Below are 15,605 nucleotides of genomic sequence, written 5' to 3' on the forward strand. Positions count from 1 at the left end.
TCCGAGTGTGGGAAAGGAAATACACATTGCCTCCTACTCACTTAATAGACTGCAGCCTCTTCTGGGGCAGCCAATCTTTTGCACGGTTTGAAAACTCGTACTAACAGGTGTGGCGAGTGGCGATCGGTCTCTGCACCCCTGTAATGAAGCTTTTACGTGGACATACGAATTTACTGGAACTTTGATCTCAGTTTGGGAAAACATTTTTTGTTATCGTCACTTGGCTATGACAGGAAGTTCCTTTATAGTTTGACAAGAGGTTGACCCTTCGTGTGCTTTTTAATTCACATCCGATCGCGCGTCTTTTGAAACCCATAGAACCGCGGGAAGTGGGCTCAACAACAGAGAAGTACTTCCAGCAAGAAACGCATCGCTTTTGACGTCTCTTGTTGTGTTTGAACAATATGATGAACGGAATATTGAGCCATTCTTCTGAACTTCATATTCTGGAGCACAAACTACGAGTTTCCAACTTAAAGAAGGATGCGATCTCTCTGTATACACATGCTCTTATAAAAATTTCATTACTACCTCGATCAAAGTATGTATGGGCGTTCTGTGGCTTTATTATTTTTTTCTAAGCCTATTTCTCTTTTCAGATCTTCAGTGAAAAATGTTTGAACTTAATACATTTGTACTCCAGTAGACATGCAATATTTTAGATTACAACATTGATTAAATTCGCATGTAAACTACGGTCTGGATGCGGCGAGTTGCTATCAATTGCAACCCATAGAGAAGGTTTTTTTTCCCGTGCTTCTTGTTCTGTGTGAAATCTGCCATATGTTTATTAATTCTGTATTTTCTTACAGGCCAAGGTTCTTCAGCTTTACAGAAACCAGAGATGGCTATACAATCATCGTCGAAGACGAACTTTGTAAAGGTAATTCAGTTGTGCCGTGTAAACTTTTATGTTTATATTCATGAAGCATGCCAAGATAACGTGGATTGTTTTGCGCGGGAAAAGCGAGATTGCATATTAGAAAGGATGTTTCGAAAACTGTATTTACGAACTACCTGTAATTGTTGCAGATATTTGTTTCCGAGAAGCAAAGTATATTGTACAGTATGTTATGTAATACAGTAAGGATCTTTATCCCTTTATCATACTGTTACATGTTCGCGTGAGATTCTCATATTGATATTGTTTTGGAACAGATGATCACTTTGATGAAAACGATAAAAAAAGAAGTTTCACTCCAGCCTAACAGACCATAAACTTTAACTTCGTGTCTTAAGATAACTCACTGGGCAGAGGAGTTCACGTGAAACCTCCGGGTAAAGAGGTTTCGTCGGACTCTGCTCTCATTTTATTTTCTTGTGACAGGAAATGGCATCGGAGGTCCCTTCCTCGATGTAAACAAACTCCTCTCACATTACACAATCTGATGAATTCCCGGCCATCATCATAAATTTTAGTAGCTGAAAGCGATTTTTAGTGTTTTATGTTAATGGTTGTAACCAGTGGTCATTTCTGAAAATTATGGCAAAACATTTTTTTAATAATAGTAAATATTTGAGCACTTGCTATTGATTTATGTAGGAAGGATAAAACACATTTCCAAAATCCTTCAGTGGTATGGATTTCAGTAACCCATTAAGGCTCTGTTTAGATTTTGTGTGTTGATGGAAACTCTGGACTAAAACACCTTTGTTAAGGCCTGTTGCAGAGGATTATTTTTTCTTGTTGATTTTTTGAATTAAAAATCATTCAAGGTGCTCTATTCAATTTTCATTTTTTAAAGTTTTAGTTTTTTGTCATTCAAAAAATAACATACATGTATATTGTTTTCTTGCATTATGTATTAGACTACTTTAAAATATAATTTTAATTATTCTTTTTAAGTTCAGAAACCAATATAGTTTTACTAAAACCTTTTTTTTATGGAGAATGAAAAGCATGTGCCAATAAGTTTTGTGCCTGCGGATGAAATCATTTAGTTTGACTAAGTGAATGGAATCTCTCTCGTGATACTTGTAAATGGTGCCCATTATTTTTCGGATGATTATGATATCAAATGTATATTTTTGTTTCTTTGTGCTGTAAGCCACCAGTTATTTATTATACAAACTAGTTGTCAAAAATTTCTTATCTTTTATCTCACCCACATAGGTTTACTGGGGTAATAAAAATTGTGATAAGTAAACAGGGAACATAATATATGGGTGGGCAGATCTCTTACCTTCAACTCAATATTTATTTCATAAGAGTATTCACAGCAAGAGATTGTGAAATTGACTTAAACACCAGGAATGGAAATTTATATCTTTGATACAAGCACTGCCTTGTTTACTGTATAGAAAAAACTTCTTTAATTTAAAGTTTTAAACAATTTGCTTAAGATTTTCCCTTTCCTCCAAAGCTTTTAAAAATTCGCTGAGGGTTATACAAACAATTCTGGTCTTTCCTGAAAATTTCCTTTTATAGGGCTGTAGAGTTCCAAAATCATTAAAAGATTATGTAGTAAGATCCAAAGCCATTTTTATCATTCATATTTTGGTTGTTGAATGCAACAGTAGCTAACATAAATTTCCATCAATCTTCACTCTTGGTAGTAAAGAAAAATGTTCTGTTACCCTCTATGCAAAAGTGCCACTTAAAATATTTATGAACAGAGGAACATGATACCCAAAACCCGAGTAAGAGGATCTTTGACAAATTTTAGGTCTAGATTGAGATCAGAAGCCAATTTACTCTACAGCAACCCTCACTAATAGTTAGGATACATTTTTGAGTCTCAGTAATGTAAGTGGTTAGGTCAAACCCGTGATGTTCAAATAAAGTTTGGCCCATGACAAGTTTTGTTTTTCTGAAGAAGGGCTTACAAGTATTCTTTAATAATATCACTAATTTTATCTAACAATTTCTTTGACAGAGCTCCCCAAAAGCGACAGTATTGACATGCCTGATCTTGTTTGGCGAGTTTTAACTGTTTCTGCTGGTGCTTATGGAAGCCATCAGCTGACTGGAATCAGTAAAATTGTCAAGACTATTATCACTCCTTTGGCAGACTTCCAAGTTTCTGTTCTGGTCATCTCAACATATCAGTCTGATTATGTTCTGGTAGGTTTGGAACTACTTACTTGGTAGTTTAGTATCGGTAATAAAGTCAAACCCTGCTTTATAGATACATCATCATCACAGGCAGTTTGTCCCCGGGCAAAGAAAGCCCTTATATTTTCTCTAAATTAAAACTGCTTTTTAACAATTATTTTTCGAGCCTGAATGGGCTCTGAGTCAATAGCCCATGAGATGGGCTATTGACTCAGGGGCCATGAGGGCGAGAGGAATAATTTTCAATAAATACCATTTTCCAAATATTTTTTTATCCTCTCTCAACATCATAATTTTAATTGAATCTTTCTTCACAAATATTCAAATTTCACTGAATAGTAGCTCAGTAATAATAATAAACTGTTATTTTGTTGTTTTAAAAAATAATTATTGTTTTAGTAAAATCCAACTAGTTGGTCAAAAATATCGAGAATAAAAAAATTTTAGCTAGTTAAAACTAGACTTTAATCCTTTTTTGCTGCCAAAAAGCTGGGCTTTTCACTACTAGTAGGCTAAAACATATAGCCTAGTAGTAGCTCAACCAATAAGAACGAAGCCTTGATATATAATAGACCACAAGTTGGATTTTACTTAATATGGACACCCCATTTATATGGACACTTTCTATGGCCCCTTAGTGTCTGTATTAATGGGGTTTGACTGTAGTTAAGATGCTTGAGTACTCTTTCTTGATCCTCTCATGTTACACTAGTTTATTCGTGTTTTGTACTCACTGAGTTTGGAAATATTGGAGGGTTTTACATAAGGCTCTACTCTCTCTGTAAGTTTCTCTCCTATGCTCATCCTGTTTTAATGCAGCTAAATGCAATTTAGGATAAGTTAAATTCGACACATGACTGGCTTAAAGTCTCTTGTCAGAAATATGTGCAGGTTGCCCTACTTGCTTGGCAGGGGTTCATGGGTATTTTACAGCTATTCTCTTGAGGTCAGGCCATTACATTCGCATGTCATTGCTTGTTGTGGCTCATGCTTGCAAAGTGTTTTTTTCTGCTCCCTACCCATTCCCTACAATGGACTATCATTAGTATAAAGTATGTTAGGTTCCTCTGGTTAGCAGTGTGACGGTACCTGGGTGGATGCCACTCTCATGGTTGTGAAGGTTACGCATTACTCTCAGCTAAAGTTTGGGTCTCCTCCAGCCTCACAGGCACCTTCCCCCATGCTCATCTCTGTTGATGAGTAGTTTAATTGGCGTGTTTTGTCTTCGCTCAAGGTCAAAGAAGTTGATCTTGACACTGCCATCAAGTGTCTTTCTCAAAACTACAAGATCTTTAAAGACAGTGGTAGAGGACTGGAACCAGTGACCTTGTCCATTGCTGATATGGCTGAAATGATGAATCACAGAAAAGCGGGTAAATTATTCAAATAAAACAGAATATGATAGCAAATATGGTTATAGTCCAGGGCTGTCAAAAAGTTTTCAAGTAGCAGGCTGGTAATGAATGGTAGGTGGCTTTGGAACTTGCACCAAAGGCACAAGTTCTTGAGCGCCGATTGAGGCATCTAAGTACATTAATTTTTGAAATTTAAGACTGTTGGAAATGGCATTTCCAGAGTTTTCAAGAGCTATTTTCCATTGCAGACGCCATGTTTTTTTGTCAGAATACACGCAGGACTGGGAACAATGCTGTCGAAATGTCCAGGCGCTCCATGACGTTGCACGGTGTGAACATTTCCCCTACCTAAACCTTTTGAAATATGCATTCAATGTCATCTAAAACTGGGAAATGGGTGCATTACAATTTTATTCAATGGCACTTATTTTTTGTTAGCAGTTATGGTAAAAGGAGGTGAAAGTAGCCAGCTAAGGATGGCTAACTAGCCAGTGGTTTTGGCCGGCTACCAGCCCTAATTGACAGCCCTGTAGTCTGGACCAATTTGTTCAAATCCTGGTTAGCTCTTATCCTGGCCAGGTTAACTTACAAGAAATCAGAGTATATCAAAAGTTGTCATGGAAACTAGCCCTGTAGATAATTTGAAATAAATGACCTTTGAACAGTGACCTTGGTCTTAGTTATTTAAGATTTGGACAAAGTATTATCCAGTGAATAAGTCGTGATACAGTAGTAGTGCAGGGAAACCGATACTACTTTATCTACTGGCAAGTGGTTTATCCATTGGATTCTTTAAACAGCTGAGGCCTGGATTATACATTACATGTATATGTATGTATGCTGTTAAGCATTTATAATATTGATTTCTTCAATTAATTTTCAGATGAACACAGACCAATTGTTCACCCATTCTCTTGCCCACTGAACAGATTTCATGTAACAAGTCTAGAATTACGAATGTTACCAAGCTTGACGTCCACTTTACTTGATCTGATGTTCTATTCAAAGTAAGGTTTGAGATTTTTGTCAGCTGGTATTTTCATTTATAATCATTATAAGTTTCTCAAGGTGTTGATTATTGGTGATGTATTGTTACCCTTAAATTCTTGAATAGAAGGTAAGGGAGTGAGTACTGGGTACAACACAATGCAGATTTTATGAACAGCTTTAAAAATTAATGTGATTGCTCGTCTGTTGTGTCTTTTAATAAAAGGTGGGATGGGTGATATTAGAGTGTCAGTTCTTTTGGCCTTAGGGTGATAAGGTAACCCCAACTGTGAAATTTTGCTCCTAAACCTGAGCTATCTTTAACCTGCATGCCAAGGTATTCCTATCGCAAGCATTTCCCTCCCTCCTTGTAAACAATACCTGACATATGATTGTGGAAAATAATGGACAATAGGTACCTCACAGCTCCCTACGTATCACTAACAACAATATTATTTGATTGACTTCTAGGTCACCGGTTGACAGGGGCTATGAGCCATTTTTTCATATTTCCATTGTTGAAGGGGACATTTCGCTGGTGTTGGACAATGAAGCCTTGTCAAGGTATAAAATTTATGCCACCAGGATGTATGCTGATATTTATTTAATAATAATAACTTACAGTGCCTCAGGTAGTTCAGAGTATTTGTTATTAAAATTCAAGTATGCTAAAGAGAGTGTGGGGCCCCACTGAAAAACACCTCAGTGATGTGGGCAATCCTGGATAAGTATTATTATGTTCACTCATTATTGTTTGTTGCCTATTTGGCAGATTTCCTGAAGGCTCACTTTACACCAACACTAATGATGAAGGATGGAAAATGATTCGTGTTGGAGATACTCCGCTGGGGTTTGGTGCGTTCTCATTAAATATTTCAGTTCTGTAGGTTGTACATAATGATTGATCAGTAGCAGGTTATGTCATTGAACTCATTGTCATTATCTCCATCCCAGTCATTGTCATCATTATCGTGTTTATCATCATTGTTATCATCATCCTCATTATCATTACAATCATCAAAGCAACTTGTCATTGTTATAATCTGTCATCTTCATCGTTACCATCACTAATATTAACAGTAAGTCATGAGCTGCAGTAAGGATACTTCTGTTCTTATATCGAAACAGTACTGCAGGTGCGCACTGCGGTACCAGCAGCTTTAATATGGCATTTAGGTCAGCAGCATATGAAACCAGAGTTTAAAATAATTTGTTTTGTCTTACATATTTTAAAGAGTATGGTGGCATTACTTGTTCTGTGTTAAGTATAGATGGCTGGCTGCTCAGTGTGCTTGTATCACTCTCTGCTTGTCATGTGTTATGTAGATGAAACTGGTGTAGCTGCGCAGATTGCTGAACCCTTAGCAGATGTTCAAATGACCACTTATTACATCAGTACGTATGGCCTTGGTCATACGCTGGTATGTATTGCCCTGTCAGAAAGTGCTGTGGAAAGTCAACCTTAGATACCTTATCTGCATTAATTTTGGTAGCTTGTTATTTTGGCTGGCATTCCTACTCAACATTCCTTTTGCCAGAGAATGTCCAGAAAGCAACTTGTGAAACTCTTTCCTGGTAAGGGGAAAATTTTCAATATATATGTCATGCAAAGTTGGAAATGAATTGAGGGTGACGAATTTGTAACCAGTAAATAACTTTCTTTGCCTCCAATTATGTATTCAAAGGTATCGTCAGAGGATGTTTTTCCACAGACACCATTTAATTCCATAATTAACATCTAGCTATTTGTATGTTGTTTATAGAGGAGAGTGGGATAGTTGCCCAGGTATCCGAACCTCTTACTGACGCTTCCTGTAGCACTTTTTACATCTGCACTTTCCTTTTTGATCATCTCTTGGTATGTACATCCTATGGCAACCATGGATGCAGTCTTACAATACACTTTACTAATATTATTATTATATTAAGGATGCATGGGAAATAACTTAATTTTTTTTTTATTTTTTCACTTTCAGTTATTTCTGTTTTGCAACTTATGTCATTTTATCGTTTTTTAACCAAGTAATGACAACATCACTATCTTAACCCTCAACTAATACACTGTTTATAGTTGTTGTGTGATATTTATTGTGATGCATTTATTTATGAGATAATGTAAAGGATTAATGCATGTATCGAGCAATTTCTGTTGAGATGACTGTTCAGTGTTTTGCTTTTTCAAAGTCCCCTCCGGTGTGGTGAAAAGTATTTAGAGTTAGTTAAACTTAAAGTGGGTATGATTAATCCAAGAATATACTTAGAGCTTGATTTTAATCAGAGATTATAGCACAATGTAAGCCAAGAAAATATGGGGGGCATAAGGGACCTTTCTCTTTTCATGATTTCTTACTTGTGTTTGCTGTATTCTAAACTATTTGCCAGTCATTGGTAACCTGTTGGTGATCTGTTGGTTAATTGTCGACTAACAGTCAGTTGGTAGTTTTTTTTGTTGGGGGTGGGGAGCTGGAGCTGTTTTTCCATTTATTGGTACCGTAAATCCTCTATTAAGCCCCCCCTCTCAAATAACCCCCCCCTCTCTAATAAGCCCCCCCTTTTCAGAGGAGGAAAGTTAATAAGCCCCCCCTCTCTATTAAGCCCCCCCCCTCCCCCTCCTCCAATCCTTATTCTTCACAAAAAAATTAATGATTAACGTGGACTGATCAGTTATGGTTTATTCATAAAAATTACCGAAGAACATGAGGTCGAAAGCACATTTTTGAAGAATAAGAATTTTGTTTTTGTTACTTTTAGGCTCCCACAAGTGAATTAAATACTTTTGACGGTGACTTTAATTGTACAATGCGTTAGTCTACTCTATCTCATACCACGGTATTTTTGCTACAGGTGATGTGTTTCGCTAAATTAAATAAGCCCCCCCTCTCTATTAAGCCCCCCCCCCTCAAAAGTGCTTGAAAAAAATAAGCCCCCCGGGGGGCTTAATAGAGGATTTACGGTATTACCATGTGAAGGAAACCATTGATGCCCATGACTGGAACTTCATACCAGAGGGAAAAAACATATTTTAAAAATATCAAAGAATGAAGTTGGTGATCACGTACTTCCACTTGAACTCAAACAAACAGAGCTCATTCACCCTCCACAACCTTGCTTGCATCTAACTTCCAACTTCCCCCAACTAAATGAGCGATAGCTTGAATTCATAACACTCTATGAAAGGGTTGTATCAAAGCAAATTTGTGCATAATCTTTTGGTACATACTGGTAGTTAGGAGCCAATTTCAATGTTCCCTCTTCCCCACTTTCAAAATCCAAATCCTAGGAATAGAGTGTACAATGAAGATGTTGTACATGTAGTACTTACTACCACTAGTGGGGATTAATCAATGTTGGTGACTGGTGCTGATGTCAGCTATTTGTTAGGCTAAGAAATAACTTTCGTTCACTCAAGTTGCCATCTGAGGCAAGTCTATATCTTGTTTGCATTATAATTATATTCTTCATTTTAGGTACCTGAGAATGAAATTGAGAGGGCCAAAGAATTACTCAGTTCCTTACAAGTTAGAAATGGTCTGCAAGAAAACTCATAGTTATTTACTAACATTATATTTTTTCACCTGTCCAGTAATCTCAAATTCATCATATTTTTTAAATTTACCTTATTTTTAATTTAAGAGTTTGCAAAATAGAATAAATACATCACTGAAAAATTAACTATTGAAACATATGACTCCCAGTATACATCACTACAGAGACATGTCGTGTAGTTTTCATTTTCATTTTCCCTTTGGTGTGGCCATTCAAGTAAAACCTCTTTGGTAGAGTACTCCATCTTTTTTTGTTGGTTTTAGAAAATAATGCTGAGGATTTTTTAGTAAAATATTGCAGTGAAGATTGCACTACCTGATTGCAAGTTATGTTGATAAAATTCTTTGCATCAGGTTGACTTTTTTCTGCTTATTTTTTATTATCTTTGATGAGTTTCAAATATAATATTAAATGAAAAACAAATCAAAATCCAAAATGGTTTGAACAGGACCCACAGATGCATTTGAAAGTTTGCATTTCATTTCAACTCCTTTGAAATCACATAACTCCACAGCTCCTCCAAAACCTGTTCACTTTTGATCCATAGTAACCCAACAAATTTCTCAAAATTTTGTCGAAAACATGTTGGAAAATCATCAAATAATTTTTTTAAAGTGGTAATGTTAATAGCAGGATCTATTCCGGTTGTCACTTAATACAGAAGTCACAATTCCAATTCTACCTGCACTCATCACTAAGGATGTCAATAGGGTTGTTTACCTATCTAATAAGGATTGTTTTGCATTTTAACAAACAAAACTTGAACTATTTTATAAAAGGATGTCGTTTTTTTGTGTTTACATTTTACAGAAGTCACACTTTGAACATTTTCTGGAAAATTGTTAATTTTTCTATGAAAATATGGTTGGCAAACCTCAGCCTCTTAGAATGTTGTTTTTGTCGTTACTTTTCTCTAACTGAGACCAGGTAGTTTGATAAACATGTTGCAGTATCTGCCTCTTGGTTCAATCTTTGTTTGTTTACAGTATTCTAGTAGCTAAGCCCCTTATTAATTAAGGAGTTGAGTTAATTTAATTTGAAATAATTAAGGAGAATAAAATAATATATTTTGCTGTATACTGACTTAGAGGAGCTGTCTAAACAATTTACTGACTAGAGGTATACCCCATTGACACCCCCAAGACTGACATTTAGAGTATGGCCTTTCGAATTGATTCAACAATCATAATGAGTGCATTTTTTTATGAACCTATAGTTTGTGTTGTACATAAGACATTATTTACAGTTATGGTAAATTATTGGATCAATTGAGGCTTCTGGATATCCAGCCACCTACCCCTCCCTTAAGTCAACGTACTTCTCACTTAGGGTGAAATTGTGACTCGGGGGAGGAGTAGGTGGTCAGTTACTCAGAAACCTCAAGTGATCTAGAAAATTCAATATTATTAATTAAACAAGAGTTCTTATTACACATTATTTACAACAGATTATTTTAAACATACTTTTTTAGCCTTGGAATAGTGCTTGGTATAATTACATGTAGATTGAGATACTTAGTAACAGAATTAGAAAATATAATATTAGTAGGATTCAGAAGGAAGAAGAGGGGTTTGTCTAAAGTGCGTTTCCAGAAAATATCCACGCTCAGCCATTGCAGGGTCAATGGAAATTCTCAGCTGGACCAAAATTTTTCGGTGAAAGTTCTGGAAGTTGTTGGGGGAATGGGGTCCCAACAACAAACTCTTTATGTGGAAATATGGATAGTTTCTGCAACAAGTTAACACTATAATAATATTAAAGGCTGAAAGGAAAGAAGACACTTCCAAGTTTTTAATGCAGACTTCAAGGTATCTGAATGTTATATGAAACACTGATATGTTTGATATGGCTTTCCAAACTGATGGTGATTACCTTTGTTGTGCCTTTGTAGGGTGAGATTGGCATGTTTTTAAAATGTTTTGAGTGTTAGAGATTATTGCTTTAATCATTTTGAAGCATAGTTTTCCATCAATATTCAGCAGAAATAATATTACAATTTTACAGACATTGTTTTAAACTACATTACTTTTTGTCATATTTGTGCATCTGCACTCAACTGGATGGACAAAAGCTAGCATTGATATGGAGTGTAACTTAGATTTTTTAGACCCACGTTTTGGTCTTAAGTTAAGGGGGGTGTTGTCACAAAATTATTTATTTTAGACAATTCACAGTCCTCTATTTTCTCACCTTTTTCATCCATCACTGGCCATGGTGGAAAAAAAAAACAACGCATAATATCTTGAAAAAAGAATTACTGGATCCAAGTGCTAAGGGAAACATTGTGTTGCTTCGAAGGTGATTCACACTCATGTGTGGTTCATTGGTTTGACCTTTTCCCCTTCCTCCCTCCACTGTCACAAGTTGGAAATCATGCTTTCATGATTGTGGTCATTAAACCCTCCCATGACCCTCGATTATTTATTGAGAATCAAGACAGGATGTGAAGAGTTTAAAATAATTCTAAGTTTGACTTTTTTTTTGTTAATAATGGATTGTACATGTAGACTAGAACATTGGAAGCAGTAACAATTTGTCTTAGTGCCAAGGTGCTCTGACAAGGTGTCCTGTTTCAAGATTATAATATTTTATTAATATTTTGGAGGCTTTATACATTGGTCTACATTATTTACATTAATTAATTTATTATAAGTAAGTTTGTGGTGACATGTTTATTTAATAAAGACATGAAAATGACTTATGTGTTGTTGTTTGAAGAACTTTGCAAAACTATATAGGGACTCAAACATAAAAATGAACACAAGCATGATCTTACATAAGCAGGCACAGAAGTATAAAAGTTTGGCACTACTATACTGGCACCAAAGAATAAAAACTGATGTGGCAGAAAAAGGTGGGATTGGTGACAAGTGCCATATTTTTGTTGCTTTTGCTTGTGCCATGTCACGTGTCCTCAATTGGATTAACACTGACATTATAAGCACAAGCACAAGAAGAACAGGTCCTGGTCCATCAAAGCTGGATACCACTACTCTAAGGTAAAAAGCTATCCAGTGGATAATGTCATCGGTTTCCCAAATACTTATTGGCTGGATAGTGATTTATCAGGCTCCAGTTGTTCAAGAGCTGGATAACGTGATCCACTGGATAAATCTTTGTCCAGTGGATGACGGAATTGGTTTCTGTATTTTTATCCCCTGGATAGTGCTATGCAATGTTTGAACAACCAAGGCCAGTTGGATAGCGCTATCCAACATTTGAACAACCAAGGCCAGGACGTGTTGATATTCTTACATTTGTATGTTCACGTTTATGCTTCAGTTGCCCTCAGAGAAAAAATTCTTATGTTAATGCTTATTCTTGTGTGGACCAAAGTTAGTCATGCTTATGACAAGTCAGATTCAAGTTGAGGATTTGTTAAAATAGAAAATGAGCAGATAAAAACTGTCCATGTTCTTGTGGATAAAACTGGCATGAAACTACTTATTTTTATAGGGGAAAAAGTGAACAACAAACACCAAGTAAAGGGAAGACTTGGTCACGTGGTGCAACTTCACCTTTGCCATTTGCTGTAAATCTGACTCTAAATCTCTCTATTATAAAAGTTATAAGATTTTCTTATCTGAGGTTTTTCTTTTTTTAAAAAAATCCCTCTTTGGCTTATTTAATTCTCTCAGAATAACTAGGACTGTCCCTCACTCCAAACTTCAGCACTGAATCTTAAAGAGTGCACACAACTACATATGTCTTGAGTGAGGTTAAAGGGGTCGAAAGGAGAACAGAAAAAGTTGCTTTAAGAATACTGTGGTTAGCCCAGACAGGAAATGAAATAAACAAATTTGAATTAACCTTTTTTCCTTTCACATAATAATACAAGCATTTAGAAGAAATTTTCTCAGTTTCTGCCTTTAAAATTTATGCCAGATAAACTATATGGTTTAGTTTCCCCTCATTTTGTTGTTTACAAACTCATGTTTGCATGTTCACACTGCTGGCATAACTACTTTCTGTTTAACTTGAGTAGTTATGTTCCTAGTGTGAACCAGGAATGGCATTATGACATTATCCTTATGTTGTTTTTCACACTAGTGTATTCCAAGCTTTAGTGGCTTATGCTAACCATGACACTACTGTGGTCTATATCGTGTTAACACACTAAAATGGTTTCTCTGTTCTTGGACGAATCTCTCAGTATTTGCTGTAGATGATGTTATGTTCAGTTTTTTGTTACAGGATGTTGTTTTGACTCAATTGTTTAGTATACATTTTTTTATCTTTGGTTTCCTTGCCTTGTGTTCATCATTGCTCGGATGGTTCAGAACCAGTTTGTCCTGGTTTTGGTAAAGTCATCCTCATTCTTCTCCTACAGTAATACTGCCAGTGGAGAATTTGCTGTTCATCAATGAACTTGGCACATGCAGGGTTGACAAGTTCTCGACGAAAATGTTCATATTGGAGAAGTTCCAGAAAATGTAGGCACTGGGGATATCTGAAAGAAAGTATGAAAACTCAAAAAAAAAAAAATCAAGTCATTCTTGGCCTAAATAGTGAAAATTAAATCCAACAAAGAAATATGCAATTTGCCCAGAATATTCTTAAGATTACTTTTATGTACAAACTAAAATTGAAACACAACTTATAGAATAACCTTTTAATGTTATTGTATAAATTGTGGTTCGATTTTATTTTTTGGATTTTAAGTCCACTTCTGTTTGTTCTCTGGGTATGGAAATTTACGATAATAAGTTTGAAACATAAAAAAATCAAAATTAAATGAAGTCTAGAAATGAAGCACAATGTTGATTCTGTACCTGGGAAGTCCAGCATATCACCTTGAGATATAACAGTGTGAATTTTTTAAAAGAGTTTTAACTTACTTTAGGAACTTTGCATACTCTGGTTTCTTCCAGTACAGAAGATAGCTGAGGTAATTTATGAAAGACTGGTCTTTGAAGTAACCTCTCTGGGCCAAAACTGTGCATGCAAACAGAAAAAGAACAATTATTGTTCTTATCAATTTAATAAAAAATATAAATTGAACCAGCCATACAATTATCAGACTGTGCTAGCCTGTAAAACTTCTAGGTTCTGATAGCTCTGACATTCTTTGTGAGATTATTTCCAGGGAAGGAGGGGGGGGAGGGGGGGGGGGAGAAGGGTGGTCCCTATAAAAGCCGATATGGGGAGGCTCCACCTGAAAGGGGGCACCTTTTTTAGGCTTCAGGTGTATGAAAGGGTAGGCATTTCACTTAATGAAGTACATGAAAGGGTAGGCAAATCTGTCATTTCCGTCTGTAAAAAAGTCCCCCAAAAAACAGATGCATTTTATGGCTGTCAAAAAGTCGAAGAATGTTCTTGTTTTGTAATTTATTCATTATTCTAAAAACAGTGCATTTACAGAAGTTAAAGGGATACAAAGTTTGAACCTTGGGGTAGGGCCTACCCATATAAACCTTTGTTGAGTACTCCCCCCCCCTTGCCCCCAAGGAGATTTTTCCACAACAATGTTACACTGTAGAAAAAATGCAGTGTAAAAACGAATGGGGCTTGAGTATAGAGAATTAATTGCTTTACTTGTTTGATATACCTTATCTGGGATAAAAAAAGGGATGCATGAACAGGGACAAAAGGATCCTATCCCCCGCCCCCCCCAACCCCTTCGATATTAAAATCATGACTTTTTCCCCAGCATTAGAAATGTTAGGCCGCTATTGCATGAAGTAAAAACTGATAAAAAGTTGCGATTTGTGGAAAAGCAAGAGGTCTCAAATTACTTGTGACATTACTCCTGCAGGTTTTTAGCATTTTTTATCTTGCTGCGAACACGAAAGGTACACTCAAAGGTTTCTTTTATCATTTATTCAAGGTTAACCACACCCCCTAATTTTTTGCTGTACGTTTTGTGGTAACTTTTGCGAAAGGCTCGCAAAAACATTCCAGTTTTTGAAAATGATTTGCGGTGACTATTCAAGATCATATTTCAATCTTTTTTAATTTTCTGCAGTCGCGCATGTAAATACAAACCTTTACAAGTATAAAACAGTTTTGATAATACAAAAGATAGACTTGATACAAAAATACTGAGTCATGTCATATTAACCTACAACTTTCACAGAAATTGCAGTTGCCTGATCGGGCAACTAGGATACTTAAATTAATTGCCTGGATAAAATTTTTAGTTGCCCTGGGTGCAGCTGTTAATGTCCAGCCCTGCTAACCCTAACCCTTAACTTTCAAATGGGACCCTTCCCCGTCCCCCCACCCCCCCTCGCCCCGGCATACCGCCAGCCTTAGGGGAAGGTTTTAAACATTGTTTCAATATGCATGTCTCTGTATTCTGTTGAACATGAGCGGAATGGGCCTTCAAGTGTTCCATTTGCATTTATCTTCCATTTTAAGATAAGACATCCTAAAGCTCCAATTAGGACATAAGACTTCAGAAACAACACAGACACTTACAATTGAGATAATGAGGATTAGCGAGACACTGTACAAACTCCAGTTCAACTTGAAACCTAACACGTGCTTGGTCTTCTGTTTCTGAACGTGAAAAAGAAACAGGTCACGTATTTTTGTCATGTCAAAAATTACAAGGTTACAAATATGACTGCGTTCTACGATATTTACCGTGTGATCTTCTTTCACCAATGTCCATGCCCGTCGCCATTTTTACTTTATTTAGAAGACATCTTATGTGATGT

At 36.1% G+C, this 15,605-nt stretch overlaps 2 protein-coding genes across 5 annotated transcripts; one reads left to right on the plus strand and one right to left on the minus strand.

The window, feature by feature from the left end:
• The first annotated feature begins 125 nt into the window (after positions 1-125).
• LOC140951680 (cytosolic arginine sensor for mTORC1 subunit 1-like) lies at positions 126-11,640 on the plus strand. 4 transcript variants are annotated; one of them, XM_073400985.1, is made up of 9 exons: positions 126-541; positions 813-883; positions 2,877-3,064; positions 4,290-4,428; positions 5,294-5,417; positions 5,869-5,961; positions 6,170-6,252; positions 6,724-6,818; positions 8,865-11,640. In XM_073400985.1, the coding sequence occupies exons 1-9, from the start codon at positions 405-407 to the stop codon at positions 8,943-8,945; spliced, it is 1,011 nt and encodes a 336-aa protein (XP_073257086.1). In that variant the 5' UTR covers positions 126-404; the 3' UTR covers positions 8,946-11,640. The 4 variants fall into 4 exon arrangements, with proteins under 4 accessions (XP_073257086.1, XP_073257087.1, XP_073257088.1 ...); XM_073400986.1 differs by lacking the exon at positions 6,724-6,818 and adding an exon at positions 7,161-7,255; XM_073400987.1 differs by lacking the exon at positions 5,869-5,961.
• On the minus strand, positions 11,514-15,588 carry LOC140951681 (mediator of RNA polymerase II transcription subunit 31-like). The gene is made up of 4 exons (XM_073400989.1): positions 15,532-15,588; positions 15,364-15,444; positions 13,782-13,878; positions 11,514-13,393 (listed from the first exon to the last, which is right to left on the minus strand). Exons 1-4 carry the CDS (start codon positions 15,569-15,571, stop codon positions 13,204-13,206), a joined length of 408 nt encoding a protein of 135 aa, XP_073257090.1. The 5' UTR covers positions 15,572-15,588; the 3' UTR covers positions 11,514-13,203.
• Positions 15,589-15,605: the final 17 nt, after the last annotated feature.

Source organism: Porites lutea, chromosome 11, assembly GCF_958299795.1.
Source record: "Porites lutea chromosome 11, jaPorLute2.1, whole genome shotgun sequence".
NCBI classification, from domain to species: domain Eukaryota; kingdom Metazoa; phylum Cnidaria; class Anthozoa; order Scleractinia; family Poritidae; genus Porites; species Porites lutea.

Excerpts from the sequence above, each read along its gene's own strand:
- LOC140951681 (XM_073400989.1), bottom strand. The coding sequence starts at position 15,571 with ATGGCGACGGGCATGGACATTGGTGAAAGAAGATCACACG. Across the intron at positions 15,445-15,531 it reads TGGTGAAAGAAGATCACACG|AAACAGAAGACCAAGCACGT; the intron begins GTAAATATCGTA and ends TTTCACGTTCAG. Across the intron at positions 13,879-15,363 it reads TAATCCTCATTATCTCAATT|TTTTGGCCCAGAGAGGTTAC; the intron begins GTAAGTGTCTGT and ends TTGCATGCACAG.
- LOC140951680 (XM_073400985.1), top strand. The coding sequence starts at position 405 with ATGATGAACGGAATATTGAGCCATTCTTCTGAACTTCATATTCTGGAG. Across the intron at positions 3,065-4,289 it reads ATCAGTCTGATTATGTTCTG|GTCAAAGAAGTTGATCTTGA; the intron begins GTAGGTTTGGAA and ends TCTTCGCTCAAG. Across the intron at positions 5,962-6,169 it reads GACAATGAAGCCTTGTCAAG|ATTTCCTGAAGGCTCACTTT; the intron begins GTATAAAATTTA and ends CCTATTTGGCAG.